Below are 13,511 nucleotides of genomic sequence, written 5' to 3' on the forward strand. Positions count from 1 at the left end.
GATACTTCCCGTTGACCGACATCGCTTTATCAATACTAATCGATATCAATAATTTATTGATTAACATAATGAATTATTGATTGATATTAGTGAAGATGCTCACACCATGTAACTGGTAATTTTCCAAATGCTATTTTTTCACAAAACATTTTTTCCCGGATTTTTAGTCGCGTGCAAATGCGATTCTACAGCTTACTATGTTGGTTGGTCACTAACTCAAATTTGAGCACGCGACTGCAGCCATGCATATAGCCTTGTTGTATTCAAGACTCAGGACCACAATCCAAAACAGGTTTTCGTTTACCTGATCTTGTATAAAGATGTTTTTAAATAAATAAATGCTTCAGAGTGTACTTTTCTCTTTGATTCGATCCAGTCACTTTCCGAACCAAAGTGAACTCAACCATCCGATGAAAAAATATTTTCTATATTGATTATAATTTTTTTAAATAATAATAAGACAAATTATAATCAATATAGAATCGGAATTGGGATCTTTTTAATCGGTTGCTTCTTCTCTGAGGAATTATTTCTCAGAAAAGCAGCGCCTGATGATACAGTATATTTATTTTTCGAAGATTTCAAATTACAGTTTATTTCAGACTTGCCAAATTTGCCAATTATTACTGGATATAAGGTTAACGTGCAGTAATGAAAAGTATTACTTTTTTTTAAAGCAGTGATAGAACATTAAAGGTCACGTAACCATATATTTCTCATATATAATGTGTGTAGTCCATTATATAAATCCCTATTAACATTTAGATTGTGTATTATGTAATCTTACCATGTTGCTATCAAAGGCCTTCGTCGTTAGTAAGGCTTACAATTAGTGACAGTCAAGCATTTTTGTATTCATAATCACAAGATCACTAATCTGTAGCAACTATTAGTGTAATGAATTGAAGTGCGTTCATATTCTAGATCATAGCTTTCGGTGTAATCAGTAGGATTACGTAAGATAAAGCAGCAGAATGTCAGTATATGTTATAGTACTTAAGTACTGTAACATTGTCTGGTACATATACAGCACACATACTATACTATGAAGTACTGTAACATTGTCTCGTACATACAGCACACATACTATACTATGAAGTACTGTAACATTGTCTGGTACATACAACACACATACTATACTATGAAGTACTGTAACATTGTCTGGTACATACAGCACACATACTATACTAAGTACTGTAACATTGTCTGGTACATACAACACACATACTATACTATGAAGTACTGTAACAGTGTCTGGTACATACAGCACACATACTATACTATGAAGTACTGTAACAGTGTCTGGTATATATACAGCACACATACTATACTATGAAGTACTGTAACAGTGTCTGGTACATACAACACACATACTATACTATGAAGTACTGTAACAGTGTCTGGTACATACAGCACACATACTATACTATGAAGTACTGTAACAGTGTCTGGTATATATACAGCACACATACTATACTATGAAGTACTGTAACAGTGTCTCGTACATACAGCACACATACTATACTATGAAGTACTGTAACATTGTCTCGTACATACAACACACATACTATACTAAGTACTGTAACAGTGTCTGGTACATACAGCACACATACTATACTAAGTACTGTAACATTGTCTGGTACATACAGCACACATACTATACTATGAAGTACTGTAACATTGTCTCGTACATACAACACACATACTATACTATGAAGTACTGTAACATTGTCTCGTACATACAACACACATACTATACTATGAAGTACTGTAACAGTGTCTCGTACATACAGCACACATACTATACTATGAAGTACTGTAACAGTGTCTCGTACATACAGCACACATACTATACTATGAAGTACTGTAACATTGTCTCGTACATACAACACACATACTATACTAAGTACTGTAACAGTGTCTGGTACATACAACACACATACTATACTAAGTACTGTAACATTGTCTGGTATATACAGCACACATACTATACTATGAAGTACTGTAACATTGTCTCGTACATACAACACACATACTATACTAAGTACTGTAACATTGTCTGGTACATACAACACACATACTATACTATGAAGTACTGTAACATTGTCTGGTACATACAGCACACATACTATACTATGAAGTACTGTAACAGTGTCTGGTACATACAACACACATACTATACTAAGTACTGTAACATTGTCTGGTACATACAGCACACATACTATACTAAGTACTGTAACATTGTCTGGTACATACAACACACATACTATACTATGAAGTACTGTAACATTGTCTGGTACATACAACACACATACTATACTAAGTACTGTAACATTGTCTGGTATATATACAGCACACATACTATACTATGAAGTACTGTAACATTGTCTCGTACATACAGCACACATACTATACTATGAAGTACTGTAACATTGTCTCGTACATACAACACACATACTATACTAAGTACTGTAACATTGTCTGGTATATATACAGCACACATACTATACTATGAAGTACTGTAACATTGTCTCGTACATACAGCACACATACTATACTATGAAGTACTGTAACATTGTCTGGTACATACAGCACACATACTATACTATGAAGTACTGTAACAGTGTCTCGTACATACAACACACATACTATACTAAGTACTGTAACATTGTCTGGTACATACAGCACACATACTATACTATGAAGTACTGTAACATTGTCTGGTACATACAACACACATACTATACTAAGTACTGTAACATTGTCTGGTATATACAGCACACATACTATACTATGAAGTACTGTAACATTGTCTGGTACATACAACACACATACTATACTAAGTACTGTAACATTGTCTGGTACATACAGCACACATACTATACTAAGTACTGTAACATTGTCTGGTACATACAGCACACATACTATACTAAGTACTGTAACATTGTCTGGTACATACAACACACATACTATACTAAGTACTGTAACATTGTCTGGTACATACAGCACACATACTATACTATGAAGTACTGTAACATTGTCTCGTACATACAGCACACATACTATACTATGAAGTACTGTAACATTGTCTGGTAAATACAGCACACATACTATACTATGAAGTACTGTAACATTGTCTGGTACATACAGCACACATACTATACTAAGTACTGTAACAGTGTCTGGTACATACAGCACACATACTATACTAAGTACTGTAACATTGTCTGGTACATACAACACACATACTATACTAAGTACTGTAACATTGTCTGGTACATACAGCACACATACTATACTAAGTACTGTAACATTGTCTGGTACATACAACACACATACTATACTATGAAGTACTGTAACATTGTCTGGTACATACAACACACATACTATACTAAGTACTGTAACATTGTCTGGTACATACAGCACACATACTATACTATGAAGTACTGTAACAGTGTCTCGTACATACAACACACATACTATACTATGAAGTACTGTAACATTGTCTGGTACATACAACACACATACTATACTAAGTACTGTAACATTGTCTGGTACATACAGCACATATACTATACTATGAAGTACTGTAACATTGTCTGGTACATACAGCACACATACTATACTATGAAGTACTGTAACATTGTCTGGTACATACAACACACATACTATACTAAGTACTGTAACATTGTCTGGTACATACAACACACATACTATACTAAGTACTGTAACAGTGTCTCGTACATACAGCACACATACTATACTATGAAGTACTGTAACATTGTCTGGTACATACAGCACACATACTATACTATGAAGTACTGTAACATTGTCTGGTACATACAGCACACATACTATACTATGAAGTACTGTAACATTGTCTGATACATACAGCACACATACTATACTATGAAGTACTGTAACATTGTCTGGTACATACAGCACACATACTATACTATGAAGTACTGTAACAGTGTCTCGTACATACAGCACACATACTATACTATGAAGTACTGTAACATTGTCTGGTACATACAGCACACATACTATACTATGAAGTACTGTAACATTGTCTGGTACATACAACACACATACTATACTAAGTACTGTAACATTGTCTGGTACATACAACACACATACTATACTAAGTACTGTAACATTGTCTGGTACATACAGCACACATACTATACTATGAAGTACTGTAACATTGTCTGGTACATACAGCACACATACTATACTATGAAGTACTGTAACAGTGTCTCGTACATACAGCACACATACTATACTATGAAGTACTGTAACATTGTCTGGTACATACAACACACATACTATACTAAGTACTGTAACATTGTCTGGTACATACAGCACACATACTATACTAAGTACTGTAACATTGTCTGGTACATACAACACACATACTATACTATGAAGTACTGTAACAGTGTCTCGTACATACAACACACATACTATACTAAGTACTGTAACATTGTCTGGTACATACAGCACACATACTATACTAAGTACTGTAACATTGTCTGGTACATACAGCACACATACTATATTATATAACACCTATATAAATTCCTGTCATTTGATTGGACGAATGTGGGTCACATGGCGTGCAATAGTACGCACTATTCAACGATCGTTAAATAGTACTTTTTGAAACATTTTTGTGTACGAAAAAAAAACGTCTAGATGTTATATAAAACAAATAATGAATGTTTTGTATTCGTGTAATGGTACAAATAATGGCACTTGGTGAATGATGAAAGTTTATATCAACTCGGCTTTGCCTCGTTGATATAACCTTTCATCATTCACCTCGTGCCATTATTTGTACCATTGCACTCATAAACATTCATTATTTGTATACTATGAAGTACTGTAACAGTGTCTGGTACATACAGCACACATACTATACTATGAAGTACTGTAACATTGTCTGGTACATACAACACACATACTATACTATGAAGTACTGTAACAGTGTCTCGTACATACAGCACACATACTATACTATGAAGTACTGTAACAGTGTCTCGTACATACAGCACACATACTATACTAAGTACTGTAACATTGTCTGGTACATACAGCACACATACTATACTAAGTACTGTAACATTGTCTGGTACATACAGCACACATACTATACTAAGTACTGTAACATTGTCTGGTACATACAACACACATACTATACTATGAAGTACTGTAACAGTGTCTGGTACATACAACACACATACTATACTATGAAGTACTGTAACAGTGTCTCGTACATACAGCACACATACTATACTATGAAGTACTGTAACAGTGTCTGGTACATACAGCACACATACTATACTATGAAGTACTGTAACATTGTCTGGTACATACAGCACACATACTATACTAAGTACTGTAACATTGTCTGGTATATACAGCACACATACTATACTATGAAGTACTGTAACATTGTCTGGTACATACAGCACACATACTATACTAAGTACTGTAACAGTGTCTGGTACATACAGCACACATACTATACTAAGTACTGTAACAGTGTCTGGTATACATACAGCACACATACTATACTATGAAGTACTGTAACATTGTCTCGTACATACAACACACATACTATACTAAGTACTGTAACAGTGTCTCGTACATACAGCACACATACTATACTAAGTACTGTAACATTGTCTGGTACATACAGCACACATACTATACTAAGTACTGTAACATTGTCTGGTACATACAGCACACATACTATACTAAGTACTGTAACAGTGTCTGGTACATACAGCACACATACTATACTAAGTACTGTAACAGTGTCTGGTATACATACAGCACACATACTATACTATGAAGTACTGTAACATTGTCTGGTACATACAGCACACATACTATACTATGAAGTACTGTAACATTGTCTGGTACATACAGCACACATACTATACTAAGTACTGTAACATTGTCTGGTACATACAGCACACATACTATACTAAGTACTGTAACAGTGTCTCGTACATACAACACACATACTATACTATGAAGTATACTGTATGTAACATTGTCTGGTCCAACACATATATCTTACAAAAACCTTAAAAACCTGCACACTCAGGAAAAAAAAGAAGGCTATTGGGATTATATTCAGAGCACCTCCACTTTCTCACTCATCAATGTTTTTCTTGGATCTTCACCTTATCAAATTTAACGATATTAATAAACATTAATGTTTTGTCCACTCTTCCATTAACCAAATCCTGCCTAATCATCTCTGTCATCTTTTTACCTTCAATTCCTCTTCTATCGTTCGTTAATTCATACATTTATTCATTATATAAATCCCTCCATTCAGAGCACCTCACCTGTCCTCCACTCATGATGATTCATAATCATTCATTATCAATCATGATCATTCGCATCCTGATATCATTCATTCAGTATCAATCACGGTGTGTCGATGAAAGCTCTCTTCTTCGCGGAACGTGCGGCTCATCGACGAACAATCGCGACCGTTCTTTTCTATTATTCTCTCCTCCTCAGCTCCAGCAAAGGCTAAATTATTTGTCTTATCTAGGGTTATAAGCCAAAGGCATTCATATACGCCTACTATAAAGCGTTCATTTATAATTTAGCGTACCCCGCATAATACATCATCATTACTTTTTTCTTCTGAGAATTGAATTAAACGTGAAATTAACTTCACGTTATTGATAATATTATGGTGATCATTAAGTATTTCAATGTACGTACTCAAATTACACTTTTGGAAATGCCATGTACAAAATGTATAATAGATGATTATGTTGATTTAAATTAAAATCTGAATTGTTTATGGATGTGTTTTTCACACTCCCCCGATTACGTATTTAAAAACTAATTACTGGGCCTGATCGCATCGACCTACGCAGTTTCCATAACTGCGTACAAAAACCATTTATAGATGTCAAAATCAGCGGATTAAACCCAAGTTACGCGTAATTATCCTGAATAAAGTTATTTTATAATTAAATTATTAATAGTAAGCAAATCGTACTAATATATATGAGCTCGCGCGCGTGAACAATTAGCATGAATAATTGAGAGTTTATGATTCTTTTCATTTTAGTATGATTTATTCTCCGTGGATCGACTTCACAATCGTCTGAGATGTGACTCCACGTGTTAGTATATTACGTGATATTAGATTTAATAAACGTTACATGTTTCTTGCCGATCGTGTATCTGGTGTACCTAAGTGCGTTCTAATCCTATAAGACGCATCAAACAAGTTGTAGATTAAGATCATGCTTAGCTACACGTTGACCAACAGTAACCCCAATTGTTGTGTGATAGACTGTTAGTGTTCATATTTCGTTCGTTTCTGATTTTTCAAATCTTCCGTAATATAATTGAATTTTTATCAACCCTTGATTACATTCTGAATGTGTATGTTCTTATTACTGTTTTTGTTTATATATATATGCTTTAAAAACATAGCATCCATATTCTTTAGTATAGTATTGTTATACATATACCATACTTACTTAAGCGTGGTTCCCACTAGCGACGCAACACAAGGACGTAACGCAACGCAAGTGAATTGATCAATCACACGCGATGGCTTATTCGCTTGTGATTGCTAACCGTCTATAACTTCGCTTGTCATTGGTTAACACGCTTGCGTTGCGTTTACGTCCTTGCGTTACGTTCTAGTGGGCACCAAGCTTTAATGACAGTATAACGTGCGCGTCGAGTGTAGTATTTTAACTCTATTTAATACTCGACCGCCGTACATTGATCTGATCAGATGATCAGGGAGGTATAAAAATAAGATACCTCCATGATCTGACATTAATACCTAATTTCTTTATTGTCCTTTTATGTTTTCTAAGCGTAGTTTATACATTGTCATTTCAACGCCATCGCCATTTTACATTCTTCTTTCTCACATAAGGCATATCCGTAATATTTCTAATAAGATATTTACTATAGGCCTAGCTGTCTATAAACAAATTTATTGAATATTGTATTTTGTTATTAAATTGTAGTTGAATATTGTATTTTGTTGGCTTTGTGAATAGAAGGTAACCTAATAACCAATATCGTAGCTAGTTTAAACAAAATATTGCATAATATTTCCCCCGCACGCACCATGATGCAAGTAAACCATTACGTGAGTCGGTGTCTGTTAACGAGTCTACTAAACGCGGAAAGTAACTTTTAATTAACTTGGAATTTATATCTTTAATTTGTCATTACTCTATAATAATTTATCCTGCTGGTTGTGTAGACTACTTGCATTTTAATTTAAGATCGTAAATCTATTTTTAATCATCGTCGTTTCTTAATTTAAATTACATTAGGAAATATTCGTTTCATTTTCGTCACAAAATGCGTTCACCTGACTACTGACGCGTTCGCGTAGGAATAGACAAACTTATCGGTTTGCAACATTCAACGACGATCTAAAATTTACTTGTCTATTGTGACTGCCAATGATTGATTTATTTTGATATTTAAAAAAATATGTAAATAAACCTAAGTACGGCGCCTGTTACAGGGTACAAAACAAAGTTTTCATGTAATGGTATAATATTGAACGTTACGTGATATTAATAACCATAACATAGGTCTGTCTATACACTATCAAACCATGGAGGTATAACCTTATGGATAACAAATTTGGGCACATCACACTTTTTTTTGTGTTATTTGATAATGTAGACAGAGCTTTATGGTATAATATCCATACGTCGTTAACATGGTAATAGCCACAATTAGATTTAATACGAATTCCGTGTTGATTGAGGTGATGTATCGCAAAGGAGGATGTGCATAGCTTTTTAACGTGTTTACTTCATCAGTTTAACTAAAAACGTTTTAACCAGAGCAAGTCTCTTGGGCTCTCAGACAGGAAATGGTTCGATTAATTATCACGATATTTGACGTCGGCGGTGCGTATCGGTTTGTGCATTCTACGATAATTAATGTATTTGGTCGATTGAACTTATAATAAGCAGTTATACTGAACAAAATAGCTGTAATCTTAAGCATATGATGAAACTTTAAAGAGCATTGAACTGCTTATGTGCGACACATTTCATAAAAGATCTTTGGATGCCGCGTTTAATCGTGCTCCTTCATCACGTGATCATTTTATTTTTAATTTTTATTACACCTTATTTATAAAGGGTGACCCTAAACAGCGAAATGCTGATCAAGGGGCACCCTTGATGAGTGACAGTGGCTGTGTGTAAACTAGTAGACCGGGGTATGAATGTTGTTTAACAGCAAACAAGTACACGATTGCATGTATGAACTCATATCATCGTGTAATTACACATTAAGAGAATGTGTCATCAGTTCGTGACTGATCTGTAGTAATGATGTTGATCTTAAAAACGTAGACGACTTTCTTGGATAATATGCGGATGTCTTATCGTACGTCATGAGCGGGACGTTTGAGTGGGTGAAAACTAGTGTGCAATCTTTTTACTTGCTAAGTATACCGTATAGTAGGCCTATTAAGCATAGGTGCCAAAGAGCTTTCCGATCTTGGGTTTCTTAATGTCAGCCTCAGAAATAAGTTTTTAAGATTAAATTATGTTCACAAAATTCGTTATAACTTTAATACGCCTTCTTTCCTTAAGGATAACTTTTTGTTAATTTCTGATCATCATAACCATTTCACCAGAGGTACAACATTTAATTTTGTCACTCCTAAGGCTCTCTGTCTACACTATCAAACTAGTTGATGATCAAACTGTGACGTGCCAAAATATATTCGTGATATGACATCATCATGTCCATATATGGGCACATCACAATTTTTTGTCACATAAAAAGTTTATAGTGTAGACAGAGCTTTACAGACAACAATGTTACAATAACACGAATACATTCATAACACAGACCTTAACTAAGCTGTCAATAGACTCGTACTAATCATAAGGTTCTTATAAACATAATGACTAATATTGTTCTATATTCTGTTAATTAAATGGCAGCCTGTCACAGCTAGACATGATTGCATCGTCAACATTAACATCGTATTGTTCATTAACACAAGACTGATATAAACTCTCTCACTGATTTTCTGTTAGTATTATTGCAGTCGACTAATTTAGCTTGAAATTTCATTTATGGTTTACAGCCGTGAAATATTATACGTTTAAAAATAGATGAATAGCGCTCTAACCAAGCAGGCGAGTATTTTAATCGTCAGTGAGATAATAATAACGTAGAGGTTAGCCTAACTGGATTTTTATTAATTAATTTTTTTCTCGTCATTTATTTTATATTTATATTATATTTTATTTATGTTAAAGGAAAGTCTTTAAACAGTGATTGGGTTCGCTTGTGACAATCCTGGCTTTTTGTTTCATTATATATTTTTATGTATTCTATTGTAATTGTAATGAGCCGATATTGAATAAATCAAATCAAAACTGTGTATACGGTAGGCCTATACTAAATCATGAAGTCGTCAATGTACCGGGAACCAGAGCACATCTGAATGGTGGAATGGTGGTGACGTATTTTGTATTTTATTTTCGGAACTGGGTTAGTTTTTCTTTTATTAGAAATAAATAATCCTGAGTTTTCGAATGTATCTATGTAATCCATCAAGAACAAACATTAATGCTCTCATATCCAATGTTAAGAACACATTAATACAGCGAATACCTGACTGAACCTACTTTTTAGTTTGATATGATGATTCGTCTTTTTCAACACTCATAATACAAGGTTGTCTTTCTTGATTATGTCGTCATTTATCATCAACCGCGCGCGCATCATCAGCATTTTTATAGGGCGTATTATTACTGATAAATGAAAATTGAACAAACAAAAATAAATAATTCTTAAGCTCTTTCTACACTATATAAAACTTTTTGTGACAAATGTAAAGTGCCCGTATATAGATATGATGATGTCATATCACTACCATATTTGGGCATATCACTATATTTGGGCACATCACACTAGTTTGATAGTAGAGATAGCTTTAGATTTTAAACACTCATAATACAATGTTCTTCTTTATCAATTCCATTGCCCACGCGGCGCGCATTAGCATTGTTAATTTTATAGGGCGGCGTATTAGTGATAAATAAAAATTGAACAAACAAAAATAATCGTAGGACTACTATCAGTGATTTACATTACATACGACATTGTATTCACCGGTTTGCAAATTCTGTTTTGAGAAATTCTGATACAATAATTCCGAGCGACGCTTAATGCCCGAGGTAAGTATTGTGTATAACTTCTGCAGAATATATTTGCATATTTGCATATATTTTAACAGAGTATCATTGATTTCAATCATTCATTCATCAGTGAAAAATTACTTTTTACATTTATTGTCATTTGCATATAAAACAATGCATAGAAATTATGAGATATACAAAAACAGAAAAATGAAAAACTAACAACAACAATTACAAAGTGTCACATCACTCTCATATGGTATACTGACAAGCATTTAGTGCCCAATGACGGTTGTGAAACATATTTGTACGAGGGATGATGGACCGGTAACGTCTACCGCTACGTAACACCTCAAATTTGATTGAATTGAATATAAAGCTTTACTTTTTGTAAAAGATCCATTTTGACACAAATAATTAAAAAGTTGACCAATATCTACACATTAAATAACCAAGAATAAAAGTGTTCATGTCCATGTGACGTCTAGACTAAACTCACTGTCAAGGCGATAATATCGACGTGAGAAATCGATCATAAAACAATAAAATAACCCTGTATAGCATACATAGTTCGACACTTAAGTGATTCTTAGTCTTGCAATGAGGGCAGACAAATAAATAAACCTGTGCGTTCATGGTTTGACACTAAGGCTATACGTTCACACTTACGCCATAGCTTACGCCGTACATGTGAACAGGCTCAGTGATTCTTGCGTTTACAATGAGGCTAGACAGATAATAAATAAATTAACCTGTGCGTTCATGGTTTGACACTAAGGGTACGATTACACATACGCAATGGCTTACGCCGTACACGTGAACAGGCTCTTAGGTGATTCTTGCGTTTACAATGAGGCTAGACAGATAATAAATAAATAAACCTGTGCGTTCATGGTTCGACACTTTTGGTAATTTGTTCATTAGATAAATCCTCTTGTAGAAGTATCTCCACCGTGACTGGTGCTTGACATTTACTGACCTGATTGATTTACTGTAGGCCTATCTAATATCTTATTCGATATATTAAATATAAAAGATTTTTTTCTGTATAAACTATAGTGTGTGTGTGTGTGATAAAGCTGTCTACCTGATCAAACTTTATGTTACAAAAAAATGTGTCCATAATTATATGGACATGATGATGTCATATCACTACCATATTTGAACATATCACTACCATATTGAACATATCACTACCATATTGAACATATCACTACCATATTGAACATATCACTACCATATTGAACATATCACTACCATATTTGAGCAAACTAGTTTGATATAGTGTAGACAGAGCTTTAGTGAAGATGTGTGTTGAGAGATACAAGCAACCCATACAACCCTTCCTATCCTAAAATATTATACCGATTCTTTCTTCTTTCGCTTTAATTAAAAATCAATCATACACATTTTAAGCTTTGTTGTTTCGTGTAAATTTATTCAATTCAATACGTATCAATATTCATTGGTATCAATCGATATTGATAAATAACTTTTAAAACAAAGTTTATTAACAATCGAACCGCATTACTGTCTATCGTCTAGGCCTAGTACTGTGCCAATGTGTTTACTTCAGGTAGTACCTCCACATAACCAGGTTGGCAGGTGGTATACCAGTTTGCCGCTTCTTATGATCAGTTTGCCGCGAGAAGAAGAATCCGCACGTCGGCTTACCGAGCGTCGTAAAAGGAGCCACAGAATTTGACACAAACCCTCCTTTTGGTACTCTACCACTGCAGTTGTAAGCAACCTTTGGCGTCACTGGTGCTCCATGATCTGGTGTCGGTACTCCTCCTCGGTTCAGATGTCGAGAGTACTTGTTGTTTATCGGTGGCAGGCTGTTCTTTGCCGATGGTGGTGGCGCTGGTCTGCTGACGTACGAACACCAGAACGCTGGGTTCGGCAGGTTACCTTGGTAGTATTTCTCACCTACAGGTAGTTTTCCTACATCTCTCTTTGCCGTACCGCAATACTGGTAGTTTATTTGTCCTTGGTATCCTGAGTTAGGCATGATCTTGATATCTACCACTTATTATAAAACGACAGAAGAAAACAGATAAAAGTTCAGCAAAGCTCGATTTATTGACTACAAAAATGTCAAATTAACTTCGTAGTTGTCAATTGTTTTGTGAAATGTATCCACTTCGATGTAACCCAAATTGTGTGATATAACCCCCCAAATAGCCAGGTAAATTCCGTAAAAAACGCAGCAAACTTCTGTCTCGTCTTGTTGATGTGTTCTGAAAACTATGGAGATTAAAGGTGTAGCGCGCCCTACTGTTAAAGGACCTGTTACGTCAGATCGATAAAGGTACA

At 34.6% G+C, this 13,511-nt stretch overlaps 1 protein-coding gene across 1 annotated transcript; it reads right to left on the reverse strand.

Annotated features, from left to right (window-relative positions):
- Positions 1–12,620: 12,620 nt before the first annotated feature.
- On the reverse strand, positions 12,621–13,434 carry LOC140039928 (uncharacterized). Its single transcript, XM_072085522.1, has one exon. The coding sequence runs from the start codon at positions 13,204–13,206 to the stop codon at positions 12,763–12,765; it is 444 nt and encodes a 147-aa protein (XP_071941623.1). The 5' UTR covers positions 13,207–13,434; the 3' UTR covers positions 12,621–12,762.
- Positions 13,435–13,511: the final 77 nt, after the last annotated feature.

Source organism: Antedon mediterranea, chromosome 2 (genome assembly GCF_964355755.1).
Source record: "Antedon mediterranea chromosome 2, ecAntMedi1.1, whole genome shotgun sequence".
Taxonomy (NCBI): Eukaryota; Metazoa; Echinodermata; class Crinoidea; order Comatulida; family Antedonidae; genus Antedon; species Antedon mediterranea.